The 25519-nt window shown below is 58.1% G+C and overlaps 3 protein-coding genes across 4 annotated transcripts; 2 read left to right on the top strand and 1 right to left on the bottom strand.

The window, feature by feature from the left end:
* Nucleotides 1–589: 589 nt before the first annotated feature.
* On the bottom strand, nucleotides 590–7507 carry AK2 (adenylate kinase 2). Of its 2 annotated transcripts, XM_041417515.1 has the most exons (7): nucleotides 7313–7473; nucleotides 6801–6926; nucleotides 4919–5029; nucleotides 4722–4816; nucleotides 4079–4151; nucleotides 3340–3535; nucleotides 590–1406 (listed from the first exon to the last, which is right to left on the bottom strand). In XM_041417515.1, the coding sequence occupies exons 1-7, from the start codon at nucleotides 7424–7426 to the stop codon at nucleotides 1399–1401; spliced, it is 723 nt and encodes a 240-aa protein (XP_041273449.1). In that variant the 5' UTR covers nucleotides 7427–7473; the 3' UTR covers nucleotides 590–1398. The 2 variants fall into 2 exon arrangements, with proteins under 2 accessions (XP_041273449.1, XP_041273448.1); XM_041417514.1 differs by lacking the exon at nucleotides 590–1406 and having other exon boundaries at nucleotides 2469–3535; nucleotides 7313–7507.
* Nucleotides 7508–8864: 1357 nt separating this feature from the next.
* AZIN2 (antizyme inhibitor 2) lies at nucleotides 8865–15194 on the top strand. Its single transcript, XM_041417513.1, has 11 exons — nucleotides 8865–9140; nucleotides 9414–9516; nucleotides 10578–10752; nucleotides 10834–11007; nucleotides 11724–11896; nucleotides 12322–12453; nucleotides 12705–12870; nucleotides 12992–13154; nucleotides 13527–13639; nucleotides 14521–14735; nucleotides 15023–15194. Exons 3-11 carry the CDS (start codon nucleotides 10654–10656, stop codon nucleotides 15162–15164), a joined length of 1377 nt encoding a protein of 458 aa, XP_041273447.1. The 5' UTR covers nucleotides 8865–9140; nucleotides 9414–9516; nucleotides 10578–10653; the 3' UTR covers nucleotides 15165–15194.
* A 1242-nt stretch (nucleotides 15195–16436) lies between these two features.
* On the top strand, nucleotides 16437–17667 carry NDUFS5 (NADH:ubiquinone oxidoreductase subunit S5). Its single transcript, XM_041417472.1, has 2 exons — nucleotides 16437–16790; nucleotides 17440–17667. The coding sequence occupies exons 1-2, from the start codon at nucleotides 16575–16577 to the stop codon at nucleotides 17542–17544; spliced, it is 321 nt and encodes a 106-aa protein (XP_041273406.1). The 5' UTR covers nucleotides 16437–16574; the 3' UTR covers nucleotides 17545–17667.
* Nucleotides 17668–25519: the final 7852 nt, after the last annotated feature.

Here is a 25519-nt window from a genome sequence, read left to right as displayed (position 1 = left end):
CCATCAGTCCCTCAGGAACAGCCTCCTCTGGGATACCACAGAGGGTCAGTCCCTGTGGAGGCAGGAGAAAGGGAAGCCAGGAAATGCTCTCATTCCCTGCATTAGCACAGAATTTTCCCTGTGAATTTAGGGAGAGGAAAGGATGCAGCAAAGTATGAAAGGCAGAAACAGAAGACACAATAATGTGGCTTCCAGTTGCTGCAGGAAGAGAGAAGGAAATAACATCAGCTCCTCCACACACTGGAGATTCAAAGGGAGGAGGAAAAAAAGGGATTACATCAGTTAAAATGCTGCAAGGAGCTCTGGACAGAGAGGATACACAGGGGCTCGGTGCTTTCAGCCTCACACAGGAAGAAACAGGAGAGAGAACCAGCAAAAAAACCACCATTGCTATGGTGATCTAAAGCATTGGACACACTCAGCAAGGAGAAGAGATAAAAGGAATTACAAGCCACATTTCCAGCTGCACAGAACATCCTTGAGATAGGATCAGGCCCCAGGATCCACCCAGCTCAATTGTTAGTTGATGCTGTCATCTGCCTCCTCATCCTCCACGCTGTCTGCAGGTCAAAGAGGACACAGCACCAGATACAAATGTAAAGGGGTTATTTTATTATTGATTCAGAGGTTAGACAAGGCACCATTTGATCTAAAAAGAAATGCAAAAAAAAAAACCCAATTAAGTGTTATTTTTTCAGGCAATTAAGAAAAGTCTCTTTTGCATTTCTTCAGCATTGTGTGAATTCCAGCTTGGTCATGATCACAGAAAAGCCACCCCATTCCCAAGTAAGGCAGGTTTGGACTAGAGCCACAGCCCCTCTGTTCAGCAGCAGAGAATCCTTGAGAAGTCTTTTGCCAGGGTGTAGGAATGCAGTAGAACAAGAAAAACAGAACTTCCAGGAAAAGACCATGGCATCTCTTTTTCCTTTCCATTTCACACACGATGAATCATTTGTTCGTTTTGGTCCTCGCTGATAGGAAACAACTTTAGAAAAAAATCACAGCAAACCTTTCAGTGGCCTCAGAGTACCAAAAGCCCACGAGACAAGCCCTGAAAGTCCTGGAGAAGCCTGGAGTAACATCTAGCCCTGCCCTCCAACAGGTCAAGGACCTGCAGCTGATCACTGAGAGATGTTTCCCTCTCCACAATTGTTTTGCCTCCACAAACATGATTTCTAAGGAGAAGGCTGCCTCCTCTTCACAATGATTCTGCCAAATAAGAAATCCAACCAAAACCCAACCAAATCAGCCCCCCAACCCCTTTTTTAGCACCTCCTTCCCCCCCTCCCAGCAGTCATACCCCCCTCCCAGCTGCCCTCCCTGCACCCAGGGAAGGGCTGCAATGGGTGATGTAGCAGAGTGTGCAGCGTTTGGTGGTGTCTCATCTGCTTGATGGAGTCACTCAGCTGGAATAAATGGGAACAGAGAGAAAAAAAAATATTTAGGGAAAAACAAACAAACAAAATTAAGCATGGTTTAATGTAAAAAAAAAAAAAAAGGCTGGTGAGCTGAATGTGAAGAGAGAGCAAGGGAGGAAAGGAATGAAAGTGGGGGAACATCTTGCTCTTGCTGTAGAGTAAAATCTTGACCAAATCCAGGAATGCCAACTGGCTGGGAACCCTTCCCAGAGTGTAGGGGGCTGCAGCTCTCCCTTTGGCTCTCAGAATAAAAGCTTCTTCCACACGACTTCTTTAGTCACCAAGATGCCAGGGCTGCTGTAACCCACACACTTTCCCACTCCCTGGGGCACAGCAGTCTTGTCCTAATAGCTATCCCAACATCCCAGCACTCCAACTCCAGGTTATCCTTCCACAGGAAACCCAGAGGCAGAGCAAGGGCTGTCTGGGAGTCCCAGGGGACAACAGGCTGCTGGCAAAACCAGCCCTGTTTACTGTCAGAGCCTTTCTCCTCACTCACGGGCTTTTCTAGAGCAACAAGTCCACTGCTTTTGGTTCCCAGTTTGCTGGAAGGGAAGAGGTTCTGTCCCTGGAAAGGATGTGTGAGGACAGAGAGGGGATTGTCAGGCAAAAGAGAAATTATCAAGGAAAAGAGCAAGGGATTCCTGAGGATTAAACATCTGCTCTGGCCACAGAGCTCACAGCAGCTCAGTGCACAGGATGGAGTGGGCCATTCCCAGAGAGAGGAGGATACTCAGTAACACTCAATCAGTAAACACACATGGAATGCCAAAGGACAAAGTTTCATCTGGGCCAATCCATATTTACAGCAGGGTCCTCTAGGAAGGGCTGGAATCCCTCATGGCCAAAGGTCAGTGCCAGCCCTGCAGTGTCACCACACAGCAGCACAATGCCCTGGAAAGGCTCTGAGCACACACAGTGTCCTCAAACACAGCCTGACAGAGCTGCTGGATTTGCTGAAGGATCAGGAACATTTCCATGAGCTCACAACGAAGGTCAAGGGCACATGGAGCCAGTGGTTAATAACGCTGCCTCTCGAGCCTTGAGAAATCATTTGTTTTGCAATAAGGCTTTATTATATTTAGACTTTGGGGTCAGGAGAAGCTCAATGCATCTTCCTCTCCTTGGTCAAAACCAAGGCAAGAGTGAAGAGTTAAAACCCAAGTCCTTTTCTTATCCTCAGGACATCCCAACCTGCCACACAGTAACTGTCAGACTCTGACCACAGATTTCACATTAAAAAGAAGCACCTCATTAAATTGCTATAAATCCCACAAATAAATAAAGGTTGAAACCCCCCACCCTCTTTCTGCCCACCAAGTGCCATCAGAACAAGAACCTCCTACCCCACAGGGAATAAAACACATACAAGGAGAACACATCATCACCCAGCCCCGAGCAGCAGCCAGGCTGTCCCTCAGGCTGCTCCCACACACAGAGCAACCCCAGGTTTCAATCCTCCAGCTTCTCATCTCCTGGGAAATCCTTCCCCCACATCCCCAACCTTCTCCAAGGCCCCTGTGGGGTAGCTAGGAGGAGCTGGAAGTACCGTTCCTTTCAGAGAGGAGCATTTCTAGGATGAAACAAAAGGTTTTTGTGCCAAAGGAGTGCAGAGCCCAATTCGGGCAGCCGGAGCCTGGGCTCGCTGCGGCCTCTAGAGGCCAAAATCCCAACATCTACACACAGACTGACGTTCACATACAGCCACATCGAGACCGTTAACAGCTCGTTTAATTAAATTAAAGAATTAGCACAGCCCTGCCTTGGGCTGCACCACCTCATTCCTTCCCCTTCTACTCTGCTCAGCTCTTCACCCTCCTTGACCCCAGAGAGACAGAGACAGAGAAAGAGAGAGGAAAAAAAAAAAAAGGAGAACCCCATCCTGGGACGGAGCTTTAAATGAACATAACCAGGTCTTTACATGTTGCTTTCGTGAAGGCTGCCAGGATGCTGGCAAACACCACGTCGGGGGACTGGGAGGCATCCACGGCTGTATGGATCCCTCTCTTGCTGTAGTAGGACACCAGGGGGGAGGTCTGGGTGTGATAGGCCTTCAGCCGGGTTTTCAGGGCCGTTTCGTTATCGTCCGAGCGGCGGATCAGGGGCTCTCCAGTGACCTGGGAGAAGCAAGGGGACAGTCTCCAGCGAGCTGCAGCCTGGCATGCTCCCCCCTTCTCCCCTCCTCCTCCAGGGTGGTGCTGCAGAGGAGATGGAGCGAACCCAGGGCAGCCAGAACAAGTCCCAGAGCAGTCACTGAAGAGAGAAGGGCTCAGCACAGTGGTCTTTTTCCCCACACACCACTCTGCTTGCTAAAAGGAGCCTCGAGACCAGGCACCAGCTACAGCTGCTCCCCAGGATGGAAACCAGCACAACTTGAGCTGTGGACAGAGTCCAACAAGTTCAGAGGTTGGCAGAGCCTGGGCCAGCTCTGCAGACTGGCCATGCCCTTCATCCAATCCATCCATCCATCCATCCCTCCAGGCCTCGCTCCCCGCAGTGCCGTCGGCTCAGGCTGCCCAAGCAGCTCCCCACGCTCCCCAGAAAGCCAGGACAAGAAGGTATAAGAGAAGGAAAGAAATGAGTTTTTTTCCAGGGAGAGACTGCAAAGCATCAGCTAAACCCAAAGCAAGGTAAGCTGGCAGCCTTGGGAGCTCACATACATCGTCCTTCATGTGCTCTTTCGGGGGTCTGAACTCCTCGTGATACGAGCGGCCACTCGCTGGGTGAATCAGCCTGAGACAGAAAAGAAATGTCAGAAAAGAAGTGTCAGCAAAGCAGCTGGTCAGGACAAGATCTCCTGAACCTGCCACTCATCAGCACAGAAACATCTGCCACAGCAACACCATGAGCCTTTCACTTGTAAGAAAACTCTCTCCAGTTATTTCTGTACCAAGGGCCTCTTCAGTTTGGAAAAGCAGCTGCGCTGGGAGATGGAGAAGGGGAGTTTTACATCCTGCTCTGCTGGGAAAGGGGTCTGGAAAACAGTGCAAGAGAACACACTCCTGACCCTGGAGGAAGTTTACTGGAGCCCAAATGTATTCAGTGTCCTGGGTAAGGGAGCAATAATAGCTTTGGAGAAGGGAGAAGTTACAGAGTGAGCTGAGATTTTCTATAGAAATCCCTGATTTACAGGGCAAGGAAGGTGCTGGCTCAAGGCTGGCCCAGGCATAGGGCAGAAATAGAGACCAGCAGCACAGCCAGCCTTAAGCACCACGAGCACAACCTGGGATCTGAAATGAGGATGCTCTTCCATGGACTAGGAAATCCCAGGCTGTGCACTGAGCCCTGGGAGAGAAGGATTACCGTCCCGTGATCCTCCGGATCAGCAAGGAGTCAGGGATGCTGAACTCAATGACGGAGTCGAGCTTCTCCCTCCTCTTCTCCAGGAGCTCATCCAGCTGCAACAGCAAACACCCACCTCAGAGGGGCTGGGGGAGCAGGGACCCCTGGGTTTGAGGGAAGGGGGTGCTGGAGCAGCCCCCGAGCAGGGGCTCCCATACCATCTCTGCCTGTTTCACTGTGCGTGGGAAGCCGTCCAGGAGGAACCCGTTCTTGCAGGGAGGGGAGTCCAGGTTGTTCTCAATCAGCTCCACCACCATCTCATCACTCACCTGCAGAGATGAGACAGGGATGCTGTCAGGAAGGACACCCTGAATTTACACACCCATCTGGACAGGGTGGGATTTTTGGAGTTGTCTTGTGCAGGGCCAAGGGTTGGGCTCAAAAATTCTTGTGCGTCTCTTTCAATTCTTGTGTGTCAGGATATTCTGTGATTCCATAATTCGTGTCAATGCTCAGGCTGCCTGTTCAGGCCTGCCCACATCAGGGCAGCACTCCCTGCAACACCAGGGCATAGGCAATGCCACATTTCACTCCAGGGACACTCCAGCCTCCGCAGGGACTTGGACCAGCACTGTAACCTCACTGTTACAAAGGTTGCTGTATCGCAAGGAAGGCTGTCAGCTCAAACTCCTTAGATTATTAATTTTTTTTTAACCAATTCACAATACAAAGTATCAACATAACCTTGATTTCCTGTTACTTTGTACCTTCACCTACACTTCCACGTCGGGAGGCAGGCCTGGGCAGGAAGGGCAGAGCAGGCGAGTTGCTCATTGACTCCCATAAACCTCATAGGAAGGTAAAAGCCCAAGAGTTGCTGACAAGCTCTGCCTTCACTGGGTAGTTTTTCCCCAGCTAACAATCTCAGCATACCACTGGGATTAGTGCCTTTTCCAACAATAACTGCTTCTTTGGGAGCAGCTCTCCTCAGCAGAGCTGTTTTCTCCAGCACGCACAGCCGGGACCCGGCAGGATTGGGGACCAGGCTGTCACAACACACAAACAACAACCCTGCAGGCAGGGGAAGTAAGCAACAAGTCACTTCTGTGCCTTCCTGATTACACCCTTTGGAGAAAAAAGATCCTGAGCATAAAGCCCATCCTGAAATTCTGCGTGCTCCCAGCTGAGTTATCAGAGAGCTGTGGGATGTGCCTGTGGAGCAGCCTGGAGCTGCCTGCCACACACAAACACACGTGGCAGATACCAGCAGCCTGGCCAGATAACGTCCCTATCTTTCATAACCAGCTGGGTATTGCAGGCTCGGTGTTGCAATGAGCTCTGAGCAGAAGTGAGATAAGGCAGCTCTCCCCATCTGGGGCCTGCAGATTCTCCCTGGGGTGTTACGAGCCCGTGGCAGCCACAGGGATGCTGAGATCTGCCCCACACTGGGGCAAGTCACTGCAATTTGTGGTCCCTCGAGTTTCCCTGAGATATTTCAGTCGTTAGGATGAGATAATGAGACCCTCAGAAAAATGAATGTCAGAGATTCTAACTCATGTCCCTTGAGAATCCAAAGTGTCTCTCTCACACAGCAGCAGCTGTAACTACCACAGCAACACCTTTAGGTCTATTTTCACCTCACAGTTACAGGTGAATCGAGCTTATGCAAGAGCTGAGATGCAGATGAACCCTCTGAAGTGATACCTGGAGCTCAGGTATCAAGTGAAGAGACACAGGAGCCACAAAGCACGGCTGTAACATCCTGCAGCTCCAAGGATAAACTGTGACCTCAGTGTTCAGGAGCCAGAAAATTATGAGCCAGAAAATTACTAGCCAGACTACACCCCCTAAAAGATAAAAACAACCCAGGGCCACAGGCTGCTGGTAAGCAAACAGTAATTTCGAAGAGGAATGATGTTTGTATAGGATGCTTCTCCTGCAGGGTGACAGTAGGAAAGCCCCCACCCCATCCCTACCTTCACCCTGCAATCTGCATCCCTACACTAATTAGAGAATCCTAATTAGGAGATGGATTTTGTCTGCTCTCATTCCAGGAGCTACCAGCCCGTATCCCCTCCCAGCACATTCCCCGTGACCCACCAGCTTCCCCGAATCCATCGTCTCCTTGAGCCGCTTGCCCAGCTCCGAGCCCGAGGCCACCATGGCCCGCAGCATGTCGCCGGTAGCCAGGTGGCACACGCAGTAGGTCTCGGCCAGCTTCGGGGCCTGCGGAAGAGGACAGAGGTGAGACCGGCCCTCGGAGGCTGAGGATCCCCGGCCCGGCGGGGCCTCGTCCCCTTGTCGCGACAGCCGGACGGTCGTTGACCGGCCAGCACGTGGCAGGGCCCGGCACGGAGCCCCGGAGCTCAGCGACACCGGCTCCGGGACAAAGGGAACGGGGACAAAGAGCCCCGGCGAGCGGGTCCCTGGAGGCGGGACACGACCGAGCCCCCGCGGAAGGGAGAGCCGGGGCCGCACCAACGCACCGCACACCCCGATCCCTCACGGGCACCCCAAGGCCGGACAGCCGCGTCCCTCCACGCTGAGCGCCGGGAGTGGGGAAAGCCGGGCGGGCCGGTCCCGCCGGCCGCTCCCGCTCGCATCGCCCTCACCTGCGTGCCCTTGCCGGCGCCGGGCGGGCCCAGCAGCACGGCGCGGATGCCGTGGCGGATCCCCGCGGCCGGGGCCTGCCCGCGGCCGCCCCCGGCCTGCGCGCTCGGAGCCATGGCCGCCGCCGACTGCGCGCCCGCTCGCGCCTCGTGGGCGGGGACAGCGCCGCTGGGCGTGGCCATGCAAATTAAGGGTGGTAATATGCAAATTACATAGCGTGTTTTACACGATGTGGGCGGGGTTATGAGTGATGGGCGTGGTTATGTGCTGTGGGCGGGGCTTTGTGGCGCCACGTGGATCGCTCGGTGTCGCCGCGCTTGCCCCGAGCTGTCCCCCGGTCCCGGGCGCTGCTGGGGCTCCGGGTCACTCAAGGAGGACACTGAGGTGCTGGGATATGCCCAGAGGAGGGTGGAGCACAAGTCTGATGGGAGCGGCTGAGGGAGCTGGGGCGGCTGAGCCAGGAGAAAAGGAGGTTCAGGGGTGACCTTTTCTCTCTGCATCTACCTGAAAGGAGTTTGGAGCCAGGTCGGGGTAGGGCTTGCCTCCCAGGCAGCTGGTGGCAGGGCAAGAGGACACAGTCCTAAGCTACGCAAGGGGACAAGGTTGGATATTAGGAAGAATTTCTTCACAGGAAGATCAGACATTGGAACGGGCTGCTCAGGGTAGTGGAGTCACCACCCTTGGAAGTATTTAAGGAAAGACTGGATGCGGCACTTGGTGCTGTGGGCCAGTTAACACAGTGCTGTCTGGTCAGAATTGGACTTTGTGATCCCAGAGATCTTTTCCAGCCGAATTGATCCAGTGATTCTGAGCTGTGGGATGGGCTCAGTGCCCTGCTCTGCGTGGGCTGTGCATCACAGCACTGCCCAGCGCATCCAGGAGGGGCTGGCACTGCAGGGCTCTGCATCTCTCTGTTCTCCCAGCCTCTCTGCATGGTCCCCACATCCCACACAGCACAGTCCAGCGCTGGTGATGGGCCAGAGCACAGGCAAAACCAGCCAGGATCTCACGGCAGACAAGAGCTGCCCTGGCCCTGGTTGCCAGGAGAGTCTGTGGCAAAGCCAAGACCACAGTGTTGAATACAGAAACCCAGGATAAGCTGGTCCTTCTCACTCCCCCCTCAGCGGGGACAGCCACCCCTCCACAGACAGAATATTGTCTCCTCAGCAGCACCACCAGGGAGTAGCACATTTAACAAGGAGAGTTAAAAAATCCCTGCTGAGCCCATCCTGTTTGTGGCATGAAGCATCCAAGATCCGGGTCTCAGGGATCACACAGAGCATCTGCACAGATGGATCTGTCCCTGGGGCACCCACCAAACCCAGCAGCAGCTCAGCAAGGGCAGGACCACTCCCTGCCATCTTCCCAACCACCTCCCCCTCTGCGGAGTCCCAGCCAAACTCCGCTCAGCCTTTAATCTGCAGGAAGCCTGCTTTCCCTGGCAGCAGCATTTCCCAGGTATTTCGGGCTCTCTTCGCCCCGAGGGTCCCCGAGCTCAGGATGTGGGAGGCAGGGCGGGGCTGGGGATGAGCTGCGGGGACTCGGTGAGAGCCCGGGGTGGCTGCAGGGGACAGCCCCAGCCTTGGGAGAGGGTGGGCGAGGAGGGGGAGCGTTCTCCAAAAGGGATGAAGGATGCTCGGAGGCGGCTCAGCCAATGGCGTGGCTGGATTTGGTTGTCATGGCTACGGTTGGGAGGCAGAGCAGGGAGGCAGTGCTGGGAGAGAAGGGGTGCAGGGCCCCCCCATCCTCTGCAGGGGCTCGGGGCAGGACAAACAGCCGGTTCATTCTCTTGGGAGAGCCATGGCAGAAGCTGTTTAAATGCTTTCCGAGGTAAGGAGGCTTTTTTGGGGGAGGGGTCTGTGGGGTAGCTGCTTTGCCTGGCACAGTGTTCATTCTCTTGGGAGGGCCATGGCAGAAGCTGTTTAAATGCTTTCCGAGGTAAGGAGGCTTTTTTTGGGGGAGGCTGTGAGGGAGCTGCTTTGCCTGGCACAGCGAGAAGGGAGCTGTAGAGTGCCTGTGGTTGCTAATTTAGGGATGGGGGTGAAGGGCATTGTGCTGGCAGTGCCCCTCTCCTCTCTAAACCCCTGCACTCCTTCTCCCCAGAGACCCCAGACCCCCAGGCACAGCAACACCTCGGGCTGCTGCAGGAGCTCAGCGTTCCTCGGGGAGCCCCCCTGACAGCCCCTGGAGGGACAGCTGGACCGTGGTAAGGAGGGGATGTCCGAGTTGTGACAGGAGTGACCCATTTAACCCCTTCCGTGCCTGACCAGGGTGGGCTGGCTGCTGTTTGGTGATGGGGACTGAAGGGTAAAGCTGGAGGAGTTGCTCTCCTTTCCTGCTTATGAAGCTCTAAGAGCTTCAAAACATGGTTTTTCATCCCATTCCCCGTCTCTGGAATTGGCTGGTGGTGCTTGCTCAATGCATTACAACACCCTGCTGCTCGTGGTCTTTCTCCCAGTGCCCCCTGGAATGCTGTCAGGAGGTCTCTGTGGGGAGGAGGGGGTGTGCAGCTCTGAGAAATGAAACCTCTGCCTCCTGCTCACTTCAAAGCAGAGAGAACACACTCCTGGAAGAGCCCTGGAGCTAGACCTGGATTACTGGAGTGGAAACGTTCCTTGCTAGCTCATCAGCTCCCTGGGTTATGTGCCAGGCTGGATCCAGGGCAGGAGACTGTTAAAGCTCAGGGTGTGAGCTCAAAGCTAAAGCTCTGCTAGGATGAGCCAGAAAACTCTGTGCTGCTTAACTGTCCCCTTGTTCCACACCCTGTGTCATGGCAGAGCCATGGAACTGCATCCACGGCAGGGATCCAGGCTGTCCTGAGGCTGGAAGGTGTCAGTGAGTGCCCTGTGCTGTGCCTCCCTTGCCCTGGGGCTTTCCACTGGGTCCAGGAGCCCTCAGCTATTTGGGATCCATCAGGGATGCTCACCCCACTGAGCACTCAGCAGATGCTGCTGCTGTTCCAGGGCATGAAGGGGCCTGTCCTGGCCTGGAAAGGCATCTCTGCTCTTTGTGGTGCAGTTGGCTTTGTTGTTGACTGTGCTGGTGCCTGCTGATGGAGACGAGGCTGCTGTGTGCCAAAACAGAGCTCTGAACTGCAGAGAAATGTGTCTCCTCCCCAGGGAAGATGCTGTAACCCACAGCAGGGCTCTGCTGAGCTGCTGGTTTGGAGCAGAGCAGCACAGAGCTCTGCCCTGGGCTGTGGGATGGCTGGTCCATGCTGATGGAGCTTCTGGACCCTTCCTCTAAATATTCCTTTCCTTTTTACAGCGTGTCTCATCCTTAGAATCCACTCCCTACTCCAGGAGGCTTTAAAGGGGCATCCCCACAACCAGAAGGTCTCACCATGAACGGGTACTTGAACGAATCCAATTTCCTGATGGTGGAGGAGGGCTTCACCACCAGAGACCTCCTGGAGAACCTCCTGGGGGAGCTGTGCCAAGAGGTGAGGGCTGATGCTCTGCTGCTGCTGCTGCCTTTGGAAAAGGCACTCCTGGAGCTGCTGCTCACTCCAGCTGTCTCCTAGAGCGAGCAGCAGGCCTTCTTCGTGGCAGACCTTGGGGACATTGTGAAGAAGCACCTGCGTTTCCTGAAGGCCTTGCCCCGGGTGAAGCCCTATTTCCCACTTAAATGCAACGGCAGCGAAGGGGTGATCAGGCTGCTGGCAGAGCTGGGGGCAGGATTTGCCTGTGCCAACAAGGTAGGGGCTGTGGGAGGACAGCTCCGGGGGAAATGTCTGTGGGAGAGTGGCAGAGCTCACCCTCCTTTCCTAAGGCTCTGCTCTAGGTGACATTGGCAGGGGCAGGAGTGTCCCTGTGCTGTCACAGCCCAGAAATCCGTGTCCCATCTGTGCTGGGACAGGGGCAGGAGTGACATTGACAGGGGCAGAGTGTCCCTGTGCTGTCACAGCCCAGAAATCCTGGTCCCATCTGTGTTGTCCCCGGAGCTCTTGTCCTGGCTGGTGGCACAGCACATCCCTGGGGTGTCACTGCCACTGCTGTCCAACTTTTGGTGTCCTCAGGGCTGAGCCTAAAGCTTTTTACTCCCTCCTGCTTGTCATTTGCAACAGCCAGACTTCCAGGGAGGAGGCAAAATTAAATCAATTACTTTTATGTGATTAAATAGGACGAGAAAGGGCAAGAGTTGTCACAGCTCAGGCCAGCAGTCAGCCCCAGACCTGCTAGCCCCACTTGTCTCCTCTCCCATCCTCTGGTGTTTTTAAACCTGTCCATGCCAGGACAAAGTCCACTGTGATCCCTTTGAGCTCTGGTGGCTTTTCCCTGGAAAAGCCCAGGCTGCAACGCTGGCACTTCACCCTCCTCAGCACTGCAAGCTGACCAAGACCCAGAGCTGGTGGCTGGTCCCCACCCAAGCTCCTGGGGGGGACCTGCTGCACGTGTCCCCTTCCCCCTGCAGGCAGAGATCACCCGGGTTCAAGGCATTGGGGTCCCACCAGACAGGATCTTCTACAGCAGCCCCTGCAAGCAGGTTGCCCACATCAGGTATGCAGCCACCCACGGGGTCAGGCTGATGGCCTTTGACAACGAGGTGGAGCTGAGCAAGGTGGCCAGGAGCCACCCCCGTGCCAGGTGGGTGTCTGGCAGTGCCACTGGAGTGGGTGCTGGAGGAGGGGATGGGCAGGGGGCTGTGGGGGGCGAGGGGAGCTTGTACAAGGTGGGTGTTGGTCTCTTCCCCCAGGTGATAGCACAAGAGGAACTGCCTCAAGCTGTGCCAGGGGAAGTTTGGATTGGATATGGGGAAAAATTTGATCACTGAAGGGGTGACCAGGCAGTGGAACAGGCTGCCCAGGGAAGGGGTGGAATCACCATCTCTGGAAACATTAAAAAAACTTGTAGGTGTGGTGCTCAGGGAAGTGGTTTGGTGCTGGGCTTAATAGTTGGGGTTAATATTTGGACTCAGTGATCTTTGAGGTCTTCTCCAGCCCTCAAAGGCTTTTCCTTTCATGATCCTGTTATTCCAAGACCCCTGAACACAGCGTGCCTTTGCTTTGCAGGATGTTGTTGGGGATCTCTGCTGACTCCATCCCTGCTGCCCACCCGAGCATGACCTTTGGGAGCACGCTGAAATCCTGCCGGCACCTGCTGGAGACAGCGAAGGAGCAGGCTGTGGAGGTGGTGGGCATCAGGTACAGCCCTGGGCCTTCTTCCCTAGGGCTGTCAGCCCTTCTCCATCAGGATCTGGGGAACTCTGCCCTGGCAGTGAGCTGAAGGCAGGATTTGAGCTCGTTGGGGCCAATTTGGGGCAGTTTGACCCCAGGAAAGGCTCTGTGGGGCTCGGCATGGTGTGTGGGAAGCTGTGTGAGTGACAACCCCAGCGCTGTGTCCCCTCTGCTCTGGGGGGGATCAAACCCTGCTGAGATGAGGTCTGTGCCCTCAGCTTCCACCTCGGGAGCCGTGGGCTGGAGCCCCAGGCCTGGCCCCAGGCTGTGGCCACAGCACAGCTGGTGTGTGACATGGGCACGGAGCTGGGACACCACATGCACCTCCTGGACATTGGGGGGGGATTCCCTGCCACTGAGGACACCAGAGCCCCGCTGGAAGAGGTACAAACCTCCAACACCTGCCCTCAGCAGGCAGAGAATGAGCTTGGAAGCTCTCCCTGGCTTTGGCTCTCTGCAGGGCTCCCTCCTAACCAAGAGGAAGGTTCTTTTCCTTCCCTCACAGATTGCTGCTGGGATAAACTCTGCCCTGGATTTGTACTTCCCCGAGGGCAGTGGGGTGGACATTATTGCCAGGCCTGGGCGTTACTATGTCACCTCTGCCTTCACCTTGGCTGTCAGCATCACTGCCTTGGAGGAGATCCCCGTGGAGCAGCCTGGCTCTGATGGTAGGTGTGACAGCAGGGTGTGTGTCCCTGTGTCCCTGAGCCACCCTGAGCCCTCTCCCTGCTCCCTGATGTGTCCCCTCTGTCCCTGAGCCCCCTGAGCCCTCTCCTCACTCCATGATGTGTCCCCTCTGTCCCTAAGCCCCTCTAAACCCTCTCCCCACTCCCTGCTGTGTCCCCGGTGTCCCTGAGCCCCCTGAGCCCCCTCCCTGTTCCCTGATGTGTCCTCTCTGTCCCTGAGCCCCCCTGAGCCCTCTCCCTGTTCCCCAACGTGTCCCCTGTGTCCCTGAGCCCCCCTGAGCCCTCTCCCCACTCCCTGATGTGTCCCCTGTGTCCCTGAGCCCCCTGAGCCCTCTGAGCCCCCGTCCCTTGCAGAGGAAGAGTGTGGCAGCAAGAAGAGCCTGGTCTATCACCTCAGTGATGGCATCTATGGTGCCTTCAGCTGCCTCCTGTTCGACAGCCCCTGCCCCAGGCCTCGGCTGCACAAGGTGAGGGGCTCACCTGGCCCGGGGTGTCCCTCACACTGGGTCAGCCACCTCCCTGCCACTGGGGGAAGCTGCACTGAGTCCTTGGGGTTCACTTTGGGGGTGACTGTGCCGTTGGGACGTGGGAAAGACCCGTGAGAGGGGGATAACAAACCGCGTGGTGTAAAATATTCAGTGCAATATAAAGAATACTCAGTGCAAATCCCCAGTTGTCAGAGCCCAGGATGTTCCCCCTGATGGTCCTGGATGATCCAAGCCCCATTCAGGGGGCTTTGAAGCCCTGGCAGGGGGGATTTAGAGACCCTGGCATGCAGCCAAAGACCCCTGTGGCTTGGAGTTCACCAAATTACCACCTTTGTATGAAGAATTAAAGGTCACAAAAGTTTCGATAACATAACAGGAGTTGTCACGGGGTGAAAGGTGAAATTTTAAAGAATTTTACTATGGGGGTCCAGGGGGCAAAATGGAGGGATTTGGGCATTGTCCTGTTCTTCTCCCTTCTTCTTCCTAGCCTCCATCTTCTTTGGGATTGGTGTAGAGTAGAAAGTCACTTTCTGACATAGGTGATTGGTGTAGGAACACAACTGTGAATATCAAATACGTAATTTATAGTATAAAAGACAACACCAGCCCTGTGGGCGGGCAGTGTGCCTCAGACTGACCTGCAGAACAGATCTCAGCAGGCCAGACAGAAAATGTTTTAGACAAAAACCAATAAACAGCCTCGAGAAATGCGAGCCGAAGACTCCTGATCCCTTCTTCGACAGCTAGGCTGGGGAAAAGAGACTTTTTAACACACCTCAACCAGAGGGAATCTCCAACAAAACAACAACTAAATAAACCATTTAGTGCAATATAACACTCATGCTGTGTTTTTGCTGCAGAGACCGTGCCCAGAGCAGCCCTGGCACAGCTGCAGCCTGCGGGGCCCGCGGGGGCACGGCGAGGATCGCATCGCCGAGGGGCTGCAGCTGCCCCAGCTGCACGTGGGGGACTGGCTGCTTTTTGGGGACATGGGAGCCTACACCCTGCCAGCATCATCCCTGCTCACAGCTGGTCCCCAAGCACGGGTCACCTACGCCATGTCCCGCATGGCCTGGTAAGGGATGGGCAGGGTGGGAGGGCAGGGGGGGGTTCCGTGGGAGCTGTTGGCTTCTCTTCCACCTGGCTTCTGAGTCCCAGAACTTGGAAATTCATGGTCCCAGAGGGAAAAATACTGTTTTAAAAACATATTATCAAACTTGAGGCGGTTTTTCACCGGAGAAAAGAGAGCCAGCTCACCTCTGGCTGTCGTTCTGGGGGACAGGAGAGCCCTGGAGTGTCCCCATCCCATTCTCAAGGGGCTGCTCCTTCCCCTGGCTCCCCCTCGGGTGTCTCCCCTTGCAGGAAAGCCATCCAGCTCTTCCAGGGAAAGCCACCCCAGGCAGAAGATGACCGTGAGAGCCTCTGCACGCCCCTGTCCTGCGGCTGGGAGATGGCAGAGACGCTTTGTGTCACCCCTGTCTTCGCTCCAGCTGGCATCATCTGAGCAGCTCTGGGGAAGGAGCCACAGTGGGAAAGGTCCTGTGGGGGTACTGGCAGGGGAAATGTCCCATAATGGTGTTGGGGTGGGAAAAATCCCATGGCAGCACCAGGGAAAATGTCCCATAATGGTTTTGGGGTGGGAAAATCTCATGGCAGCACCAGGAGAAATGTCCCGTAATGGTTTTGGGGTGGGAAAAATCCCATGGCAGCACCAGGAGAAATGTCCCATAATGGTTTTGGGGTGGGAAAATCCCATGGCAGCACCAGGGGAAATGTCCCATAATGGTGTTGGGGTGGGAAAATCCCATGGCAGCACCAGGGGAAATGTCCCATAATGGTTTTGGGGTGGGAAAATCCCATGGCAGCACCAGGGGAAATGTCCCATAATGGTTTTGGGGTGGGAAAAATCCCATGGCAGCACCAGGGGAAATGTCCCATAATGGTTTTGGGGTGGGAAAATCCCATGGCAGCAGCAGGGGAAATATCCAGGAGGGATAAAAATCCTACAGCAGGAAAAGTGGGATTTTTACACCCTAAAAATCCACAGTGGGAAAAGTCCCCTGGCAGTACCAGAAGGGAGAGGTCCTGTGGTGGCACCAGAGGGGCAAAGGATCCCATGGCAGTGCCAGGGAGGAGGAAGATGCCATCCTGCCTCTGGCATTGCCCCACTCTGCTCTCGTGGGCTTGGAAGTAAATGCTGTCCCATAAATCCTGCAGTGTGCGTGCCTTCCACAGGGCTTGGCAGCCCTGGGCTCTGTTTTTGGGAGTGGTGGGCATCACTGGTTTGGGCTCTGTTTTTGGGAGTGGTGGGCATCACTGGTAGCCAAGGGTGGCTTCAGGGGTCAGGGGAGGAAGCCCCTGGTCCTTCCCACCCTGTGCCAGGAACTGGGAGAACTGGGGGGCACTGGGAGAGCTGGAGGCACTGGGGGCACTGGGAGAGCTGGGAGGCACTGGGAGCACTGGGATGGCACTGGGAGGGCACTGGGAAGGCATTCGGCATGCTGGGAGGGCACTGGGAGCACTGGGAGAGCACTGGGAACACTGGGAGGGCACTGGAAGGGTCAGGGCACTGGGAGCACTGGGAGGGCACTGGGAGGGCATTGGGAGCACTGGAAGGGCACTGGGAGCACTGGGAGAGCCTTGAGCCCCGTGGCCGCCAGGGGGCGCTGGGGCGCGGCGTGCAGCGAGTCCTCCGATCCGCCAGGAGCGCTACAACACAGGGGCGGGGGCTCGCTGGTGCCGTGCCCCTCTCTGCCTCCGCCCAGCCGTAGAGCGCGGCACGGTGCCGCGCCGTCGGTTGCGCTTGACGGCGGCGGCGTCGCGAAAGGCCCGTGAAGGACGGCGGCGGGCCCGTGAGGGGGGGGCGGCGGTGTCGGCGGCGCGACAGCGGCCGTGTCGCGACAGGAGCGCAGCCATGCCGTTCTGGGGCCTGCAGAAGCAGCTGGGCATCGATGTGGACAGCTTTCTGCTGCGGCAGAGCATGCCGCAGCCGCACGGCCAGGCCGCGGCCTGTCACGCCTTCGAGCGCGAGTGGGTGGAGTGCGGGCACGGGCTGGGCCAGACCCGCGCCCGGCGCGAGTGTCAGCTCGAGTACGAGGATTTCATGGAGTGCATGAAGCGCACCAAGCTGGTGGGTGAGCGGGGGGACACGGGGGGACACGGGGGGCGTGGGGGTCCCGACAAGGGGAGGCACCAGCGGCGGGCTGGGGGGACCCGAGGGGCTGGGTCAGGCTGGGGAGGGGGGCGCAGGGGCCTGGCCGTGCTCTGGGGGAGCTTTGGGGGCTCCAGCTCAGGGTGGGAGCGCTGCCTGCTCGTTCCCAGCCCGAGGGGGGGGTCTGGCCCCGCAGCAGCCCCTTCCCCCGGGCTGTGGGGGCTGCAGGAGCCCGGGGAAGCTGCGGCTGCCCCGCTCCTGGAAGAGTTCCAGGCCGGCTTGGAGCTCAGTGGGAGGTGTCCTGCCCACGGGGGTGGGACTGGGTGGGATTTTAGCTCCCTCCCAATCGAACCGTTCCGTGTTTTGGGGCAGCGTGGAGCAGACCTTTGTCCCTGCCCCCAGCAGCGTCCACATCCAGGATAAAATCCTGCTCAGGAAACGGGGCTGGAAACCCAAACCTCATCAGTACAGAGCATCCTGAAAGCCCCAAAATCTTTGAGAAGAGCCTCAAGCTCGAGTGAGGAGCCCCAGGGCGGGGTTGGTGTGGGCTCCACCCCTGTGGGGCTGCCGGGACCTGCCCTGGGGACCCCCTGAGACCCCCCTGAGACCCCCCCTGTGTCCCTGGCAGACCCAACGGCTCCGGATCATCTTGGAGCAGCGGGACAAGATGATCAAGCAGGGGAAGTACACACCCCCCGAGCACCACATGGGCAAGGAGGAGCCCAGGCCGTGATTCCCTCTGGAATTCCTCTTGGAAGAGGCCCCGCAGAGCTCGGGGCAGGGGCCCTGCTGTGGCTGGAGGGGAGCAGCCTCAGGCTGGGCATTGCTGGGGCAGTAAACATCCCTTTGGAATGTCTCCTTGCCTCTGTCTTGTGTCTTTTTTTGGGGGGTAAGGCACCTCTTTTCCACAGGGATTCACAGTGGGAGTGGATGGATTTGGACCTCTCTTTGTCTTTTCACTGTGTGGGAGGGAGATTTCCTCCCTGAGGGCTTTGAAATCCCAAATGCCAGCAGGATCCATGCAGGCCCTGGCACAGCCATGGGGGTTTGTCCCTCCCAAGGAGAGTTTTTCCTTCCATTCCCTCAGCTTTGGAGCAGCACTGAAGCAGGGAGAGAGTCCCTGGAAGTGGAGAGTGGCCAGCTCTGTGCTTTAATCCACATTTTTAATACTCCTGCTGGTGGAGTTAACGCTGGATCTTCCCTGGGACATTCCTGATCCCAAATCCCCCTGCAAAGGCTGAGCCCAGCGTGGCAGGGGTGTGACACAAGGGACATTGCAGGAGGGACATTGCAGAGCCCTCCTTCCTGGGCCATGGATCAGTGGTGGGCAGAGAGGAGTCTCTCAGATCCCTGACTCCAGGCAGCCCCTGGGATTGCTGAGCCCTTGGATATGAGGGGTCACAGCTGGCTGCTGCTTTTGGGGGGCTCTGAGCCACCCCAGGGATGTGAGCCAGCAGAGCTCTGTTATTTCCCCTTGGAACAAAGTGCACTGCAAAAAACCCTTCCCTGCATTTCAGGAGCCATCCCAGCAGGGTTTGAGCTTTTCCTGGGATTTCTGCTGCTCCTCACAAGCTCTGTCCCTCAGCTGTCCCCACACCAGCCCTGCCTGAGGTTTGTCCCTTCCCCCAGGCCCAGATGGATCCCCTGCTCCAGCCCAGATGGATTCCCTGTGCTCTGAGTCACAGCCACCATTCCCCCTGGCAGGGTGGGCACTGAGAGCTCCAAATTCCCACTCTGGGTTCAAATCCTCTGAGCCAGGGCCACATCCCTGTCCCAGGGCTGGCTCTTCCTTGTGTCTGCCTTTCTTTGGCACTGCTGTGTTCCCTCTCATTTACATAACTCTGGAAATAATGTCCTTTTAAATTTTTTCTTTCCATCAATTTTGATATTTTTCTCCTGTCTCCTGCCCAAAGCATGAATAAATGACCTGAGACTCCATCCTGGTTGGATCCCGACTAATTCCTGCCTGTCCTTGCAGTAGCTGTTGGAGACTGATAATCCTCAGGGATTCTGGTTGCTGCTTTAAATATGAAAACTCAGGTGGTGATGAGTTTGAGATATCCATGGATCTCAGCATTCCAGCTGTGAAGGTGGGCAAGGAGGAACTCTGAGGAGGGAAACACTGGGAAAATATGGAAAAGGGTGGAAATACAGAAAAGGGAATGGCTTCAGGTGGAAAGGGACTGGGGAGGCTACAGAGCTGCCAGAACAAATCAAGGATGGACAAAGAGGGGAAATGGTGCTGGGGATGGAAATTGAGCAGTGCCATGGAGCCTTTGAAATTATTTATCTTCAGTGAACTGTCTTTTGGAGTTATTTATCCCCAGTGAATTGTTCTTTGGCGTTATTTATCCCCAGTGAATTGTCCACTGGAGTTATTTATCCTCAGTGAACTGTCCCAGGAGGATTTGGGGAGGGATGGGACTGTGGCTGGGGCAGTGGGGACCCACATGGAGCACCCAGAAGCTCTGAGCTATCCCAGGAGCTGATCCCTCACCAAAGATCACTGCAGCTCCCCAGGGCCAGTCCCTGGGTGTCACCCACGGATGGAAATTTGGGAAGTGCAGCCAGCCAGGAGCCTCCACACTTGCAATCGCTCATTATGGATGATGATTAATTATCATCAGTTATCTTTCCCGAAGAGATGTGCACTGCTGGAGGAGTGCAGAGAAGACTTTGAGGATGACTTTTTCTGGTGGAGGCTTTGCCAGTGGCATCACAGCTTCCCCCCAAGCTGGATGTGAGGGCTGGTGACACCCAGAGCCACGCAGCAGCATGGGCCAATGCTCCAGGAATCGTTGTTTTGGGGAAAAAAACCCTGTTTTGATTAGAAGTGTTGCTTTTCCAGGGAGAGGAAGGAAAAAAAAACCAGGCTCAGCAAAAAGCCTGGCAGCTCCACGCTGGTGTGGAGTGACTCATCCCATGGAGAAGTGCAGATGTCAGAGGAAATGTTGGGATGCATCTGAACTCTCCTGGCTCCCGAGGGGCTCTTTAGATCCCTTCAAAATCAAATTGCTCCGGCGATCGGCGTGAGCGCAGCCACGCCAGCAGGATCCATTTGCTGGAGTTAAAAGCTCTGTCAGGAATTTCACCAATAAAGGGAATAATCAAAGACCTGATGAAAACAATCAAATTTATGGAGAGATTAAAATAAAAACACGTCCCAGCTCTGCTGGGAGGAGACAGAGGCCGAGGCTCTGGCTGAGCAGCAGGGATCGAAAATGGATCCGATGCTCCTGACCGAGTTCCCCTGGGCAAAGGGATTTGGAGCATCCTCAGCTCCACAGTGTGGCTCACCACGAAGCCTGAACAGGATCCATATCCAGCCTGTAGTGGTTCCAAATTTATATTTTGCTCTTTGCCTTTTTTGTCTCTTTTTTGGCACGGGGTGATGCCACGTCCCAGCTGGGTGGGAGGCACCGGGGCTGGGATGGGGTGGGAGATCTCCGTGGGGAGCTGCTTCTGCCACGGACACGGCCTTGGCTGGGCAGGAGCTGGGGAGGGCAGAGCACCATCCCTCCCCCCAGCCCCTCATTCCCATTTTCCTACAACCCTTAGCCCCCAGGATTGGGAATTGGGGGCTGGGATGGGGCTGAGCCCCCTCCTCCTGCAGCTCCCACAACCCTGCGTGTGCTGTGCATCATCTGCAGCTCCTCTCTGCCTCGGAGAGGGGGAACAAACAACTCCCAGGAGATGGATAATTTATCAAAAGTCAAGGGAAAAGGCAGATTTCAGCCCTGGGCTTGGGCAGAAGGTTTTAATGAGGGAGAGGGGACCATTCTTGGGGCAGAGCCGGGTTCTGGCTGATTTGCACCAGGAGACATCTCCCTGCCTCCCTGTGGATGTGCAAGGTCTCGGCACTCGGGGTCCCAGGGGTCCCCTCCATCCTGCTGAGCAGCACAGGAGCAGGGAAATGAAATGATTTAGGGAGGACCTGCCTCCCCCTTCCGCCCAAAATAACGATTCCCTGTCTCCACGTCGGCAAAACAACGCACGATCCTAACCCAGATTCGCAGCACAAATAATCCAGCAGCTCCCGGCGCTGCGAGGGATTTCGGGAAGCACATTCCGGGTGTGAGATCCACGCGGGCTGGAACAGGCGCCGTCTCCCAGCCACCCGCGCTCCTCCGGGATTCAGCACGCCTGGAATTGGCTGGGCTTGTTGCCAGAGCGCCGTGAGGGAGGAGGCTGGAGCCCGGCTGGTGACACACGGGGCGACAAAGACACCTGGTGACACACGGGGTGACAAAGGCACGCCAGCACCGGACCTCCCGCAGCCGGCCGGGCTGTGAACCCTGCGTGCTGTCCCCAGGGCGAGCGGTGCCCGGTCACCAGGGCGGGCAGCAGGGGTGACCGAGGGTGTCACAGCATCCCCCCAGCGTGTGCCCGGGGCCGGGCCGGCCGTGGCCGCGCTCTCGGGGCCGGCAGCGCTGCAGACACGCGGCCGAGCCGCCCAACCCGTCCGGGAGCTTTGGGAACGGCGCTGCGGCAGCGTCTGCCTCTCCAGGCGCTTCCCTCCTCCCAGCGCCTCTGGGGCCGCCGGCTCTGCCGGGATGAGCCTCCCCTGCTCCTCTCTCACGGGTTTTGGGGTCCCCCGTAATGATGGGAACCACAGCCCCCGCTTGAGTGTGTTTATCCAGCGGTGTCCAGTACGGAGCTGACTGCCTGCTGCAGGGGTGTGCGCAGAAAGCGGTGTCAGGGTGGCACCAGGGTGATGGCCCTGTCACTGTCACCATCATTGGGGTGGTGGGACTGGTGCCAGCCCACAAGCACACCCTTTTCCAGTACACCCTTTACTCTGCCCCGAGCTCCTGGCTGCAGCCCGAGAGGGTTCCCAGCTCCCAGAACTCACATCCTCATTCCCAGCTGGACCTCGCGTCCTCGAGGCCTTGCCCCTGCAGCTGTGGGGTCACCGCACTGGTGTGTCCACACCTGGGCGGGTTTTGGCCGAGTGCTTCCTCCCATCCCTGCGTCTGATCGAGCAGGGCCGCAGGGCAACACGTGCTCCTCTCCAGCCACGTCCCAAGCTGCGTCCCAGAGCAGTTGTCACCACACCCCGCGCCGTGTGTCCTGCACCTCGTCCCACCCCACCGCGCTGGAAGCGCTCGGGAAAACACACACCGGGGAAGCAGAACTGTTGGGATGAGATCTGAAAACCGGCGGGGGAGAGATGCCCACGGGGCACTGGGGTGCGCCGAGACCCCGGGGGGACTGGGGCGCCGAGCTTGGCCGGGCCGCCTGCGGCGCCGCGGGAGCAGCCGCGGGGCCCCGGGGCCGTGGCACGGAGCTGCCGCTGCTGCTGCTCGTTCGATGCCGCCGTCGGTGCGGAGCGGCTGGATCTGCCGTCAGCCGGAGCGGTTTAGCCTGCTTCACTCCTGCCAGGCTGCTGGGGCTGTCCTGCAGCTCCGCCACCCCTTCGGGCTGCTCCTGGTGTCCCTGCCCGCTCCGCGGCTGGCGCTGGGACACGTTCGGCTGCGGCTGGGATGCGCGGCTGCCCCGCAGGTGAGGCCCTGGGCAGCTCACGGCTCTCCCAGCGCGGCCCCCGTACCTTCCCCAGGCTGTCCCCGCACCCCGCTCGTGTCCCCCGCCATGCGCTGAGGCTGCTGGCCCCGATCCCCGATCGATGGGTGCTCTAATTACCCTGGGCCTGGGGGGATCCGGAGGATGAGGATGGAACGGGGATGCTGGGAGGATGCCGGGGGGGCTCTGTGGGGTGCAGGGAGCTGCTGGGTGGTTTGGGGGGACCCCCTGTGCAACGGGGGTGCAGGGTGGGCAGGCAGCAGGCGTTGCGGTGTCCTGAGGAGCCCGGGCAGGTTGGAGGGCGCAGCCTGGGAGCCCCGAGGGGGTTGCCCGGGGCCGGCCCGGGGGTGCCCGGGGTGGAGGTGCCGGTTGTGCCGGCGCAGGGGGCACGGCGGGGCCGGGAGCGGCCGGACCGGGAGCGCACGGCGGGGCCGGGCCGGCACCGGAGCGCCGCGTCCTGCCCGCGCCGAGTCGGTACCGGAGCGCCGGCGGGGGGTGAGCGGGGCCGGGGCTGCGGGCAGGGGGCTGCGCACCGGGGAGGGAGCGGGGAAGGGCGGCGGATGCAGCGGGGATGGGCCGGGGATGGAGCGGGGAAGCGGCGGAGATGGAGCGGGGAAGCGCAGGGTCAGAGAGGGAGATGAGCGGGGGATGAAGCGGGAAGGGCAGGACACGGGAATGCAGCGGGGATGGAGCGCGGAAGGGCGGCGGGTGGGGATGGGGAAGGACCGGGAAAAGGGGGCAGCAGCCGCCGGGGCTGGGCTGGAGCTGCGGGCACCGGAGGGTGCCGGGAGGCGGAGGAGGGGGGGGTAGGACCAGGTGGGAGCAGGACCCGGGGGGGCCACACCGGCCCCGTGTGCCCCCGCAGAGCCGTGCCCGCTCCCCGCTGCCTCCTGCACCTGCTGCCCCCCCGCCCGTGCCGCAAACCCGGCTGCAACCCCCGCAGCCCCCGGCCCTGCCGCTCCCTGGGCACCGAACCCTGCCCGGCCCCGCAGCCCCCCCAGCCCCACGGCCGCGGGTCCCCCAAAAGCAGGGCGAGGGCTGAGCCCCTCGGGGCTACCGGGGGAGCGGCGGTTTTGGGCCGCGATTCATTTTTTCGCAGCTTTTCAATGGGGGGTGAATGACTCATGGAATCCTTTCTCCGTTTCTTTCAATGTTTTTTTGGGTCTCTTTGTTCCTGTTTTGCTGATTAAATGATGGGAATAAGGAAAGGCTCGGCGTGATGGAGGCGGCTCCTGCGCCGCGGCACATCGGTTGTAGGAGTCTCAGGCATTTTTCCTGGCCGTGCTAGAGGACACAATGAGATTTATTTTAAATATGTCTCATGCAAGGTGCTTATTTGCCCAGCGTGTGTACGCGGCACAGCTCACTCCCGGCGTGCTCCAGAAAGCCCTACCATCTTCCTCTACCATGATTAATAAGATTTTAAAATCCATTCCCGTTCTCAAAGAGGAAAAACCTGCAGGTACAAAGGGCAGAGCCGAGCTGATGCTCCTTCTTGCACTGAGCACAAAGAAATCGAGCCCAAAAGGTTGGACTTGGCTTTGTGGGAGTGAGCTCAGGGATGCCAGTGTGAGCTTTGCTGACAGGGTGGCAGCCGTGCCAGCATCCCCATCCCTGGGAACCCCAGCAAGGGGGAAACTGAGGCAGCATTCAGAACCTCCAGGAGGGCTGAGACACCCATGGTGGACGATCCCTCCTCCACCACCCGCAGCACCTGTGGCGGGGAGGGCCCCGCTGCCGGTGGCCCGGTGTCAAGCGCTGTTTGCTCCTTCTCCAGGGTGCTGCTGCCCGCGGGGACGTCCTGCCCGCCCTCCTGCCCGTGCCCTGGGCCATGTCGTCCTCCGACGAGGAGACCCTCAGCGAGCGCTCCTGCCGGAGCGAGCGGTCGTGCCGGAGCGAGCGCTCCTACCGCAGCGAACGCTCGGGCAGCCTCTCCCCCTGCCCCCCCGGGGACACCTTGCCCTGGAATTTACCCCTCCATGAGCAGAGGAAGAGGAAGAGTCAGGATTCGGTGCTGGACCCGGCCGAGAGGGCTGTCGTCAGGGTCGCAGGTAAGGCAGCGCCTTGTTGGTTCCCCCCGGGGGTTCCCGGGGCTCCCCCGCGGTGACTGAGATGCTCTTGGGGTCACCTCTGTGCCCCGCTGCTCCTCAGGGAGCCTGGGGATGGATGGGGAGAGGAGGGGAGGGGTGGATGTGGCGCTGGTGGCCGAGGAGCAGGGTGGTGGTTTGTCTCTGCCATGGCTTTGTCCTCTCCAGGCTCGCCCGGGGCGGTTCATCCCATCGGCGCTGGGGTTAAGGGATGTTTGGGCACCTCCAACTGCGGGTTGGGTGACATTAAAATGCTTAATTAAGGACTGAATGGCTCCTTTGGTGGAACAATGCCCTCGGCTGAACTCCGGGGAGGAATTTGCCCGGGGAGGTTTGGGATTCCCGCCCGGCTGATGGAGCTGGGGCTGCTCCTTTGTGGTGCCCATCAGCAGCTCCATCGCTGCGGTCACTGGGACGTGCGATGTCCCCCTGCGGAGGGGACAGTGCCCCGCGTGTCCCTTTGCCTGCTGTGCTGCTGACCCGGTCACAGCTCAGGAGAAGGAGCGGGGAGGAAGAAACAAAGGCAGGGCTGGACCCACCTTGGCCGATGGCTCCAAGCGCCGCTCTGGGGCTGGGAGCGGTGGGGACCCCACTCCGGCATGGCTGGGGAGGGAGGATGGGGGAATCTGCTCAGGGTGGTGGCTCCAGGCACCAGAGCTGGCATTTGATTCTTCACTGGGGCCAAACGGCCATCAAGGGCTTTGATCTGTGTCTGCCGGGGTCTGTCCACATCTCCCGGGCGCCTTTGATCTGCTCCTGCCGGAGCAAACGGGGATTTGGGAATCATGGCCGTGCTGAGGGACCCCCGCTGAGCCCTGGCCAGGCTGTTCCTGGCTGTGGCTCCAAGAGAAACCCAGGGCTGGGTTTTAATGTCTCTGGTGGGGGTGGGCACAAGGGTGACAAACCCCTGAGGTGCCCGCCCTGCCCAGCCAGCCCCTGGTGGGTGACCAAACCAGCCCCAGTGCTGTGGGGACACAGACTGGGAGACACAGACTGGGAACACTGGGGAGCAGGGGCACACCTGGCACAGGGGCAGGTGCCAGCAGGGCAGGGGTAGCTGTGGGGTGCTGCTCCCTCCCTCCCTGCCTGCCCCTTGGCACG

The sequence above is a fragment of the Onychostruthus taczanowskii genome, unplaced genomic scaffold (assembly GCF_017590055.1).
Source record: "Onychostruthus taczanowskii isolate IOZ18803 unplaced genomic scaffold, ASM1759005v1 scaffold56, whole genome shotgun sequence".
Lineage (NCBI taxonomy): Eukaryota > Metazoa > Chordata > Aves > Passeriformes > Passeridae > Onychostruthus > Onychostruthus taczanowskii.
Note: the sequence above shows the minus strand (reverse complement) of the source record. Positions and strands in the feature narration are given on the sequence as shown.

Coding starts and splice junctions, on each gene's coding strand:
- NDUFS5 (XM_041417472.1), top strand. CDS start 16,575: ATGCCGTTCTGGGGCCTGCAGAAGCAGCTGGGCATCGATGTGGACAGC. Junction 16,791..17,439: donor GCATGAAGCGCACCAAGCTG/GTGGGTGAGCGG, acceptor TGTCCCTGGCAG/ACCCAACGGCTCCGGATCAT.
- AK2 (XM_041417514.1), bottom strand. CDS start 7,492: ATGGCCACGCCCAGCGGCGCTGTCCCCGCCCACGAGGCGCGAGCGGGC. Junction 6,927..7,312: donor GCGCCGGCAAGGGCACGCAG/GTGAGGGCGATG, acceptor CCTCTTCCGCAG/GCCCCGAAGCTGGCCGAGAC. Junction 3,536..4,078: donor AAGAGCACATGAAGGACGAT/GTATGTGAGCTC, acceptor TGCTTCTCCCAG/GTCACTGGAGAGCCCCTGAT.
- AZIN2 (XM_041417513.1), top strand. CDS start 10,654: ATGAACGGGTACTTGAACGAATCCAATTTCCTGATGGTGGAGGAGGGC. Junction 12,454..12,704: donor GTGGAGGTGGTGGGCATCAG/GTACAGCCCTGG, acceptor CTGTGCCCTCAG/CTTCCACCTCGGGAGCCGTG. Junction 14,736..15,022: donor GCCATGTCCCGCATGGCCTG/GTAAGGGATGGG, acceptor CTCCCCTTGCAG/GAAAGCCATCCAGCTCTTCC.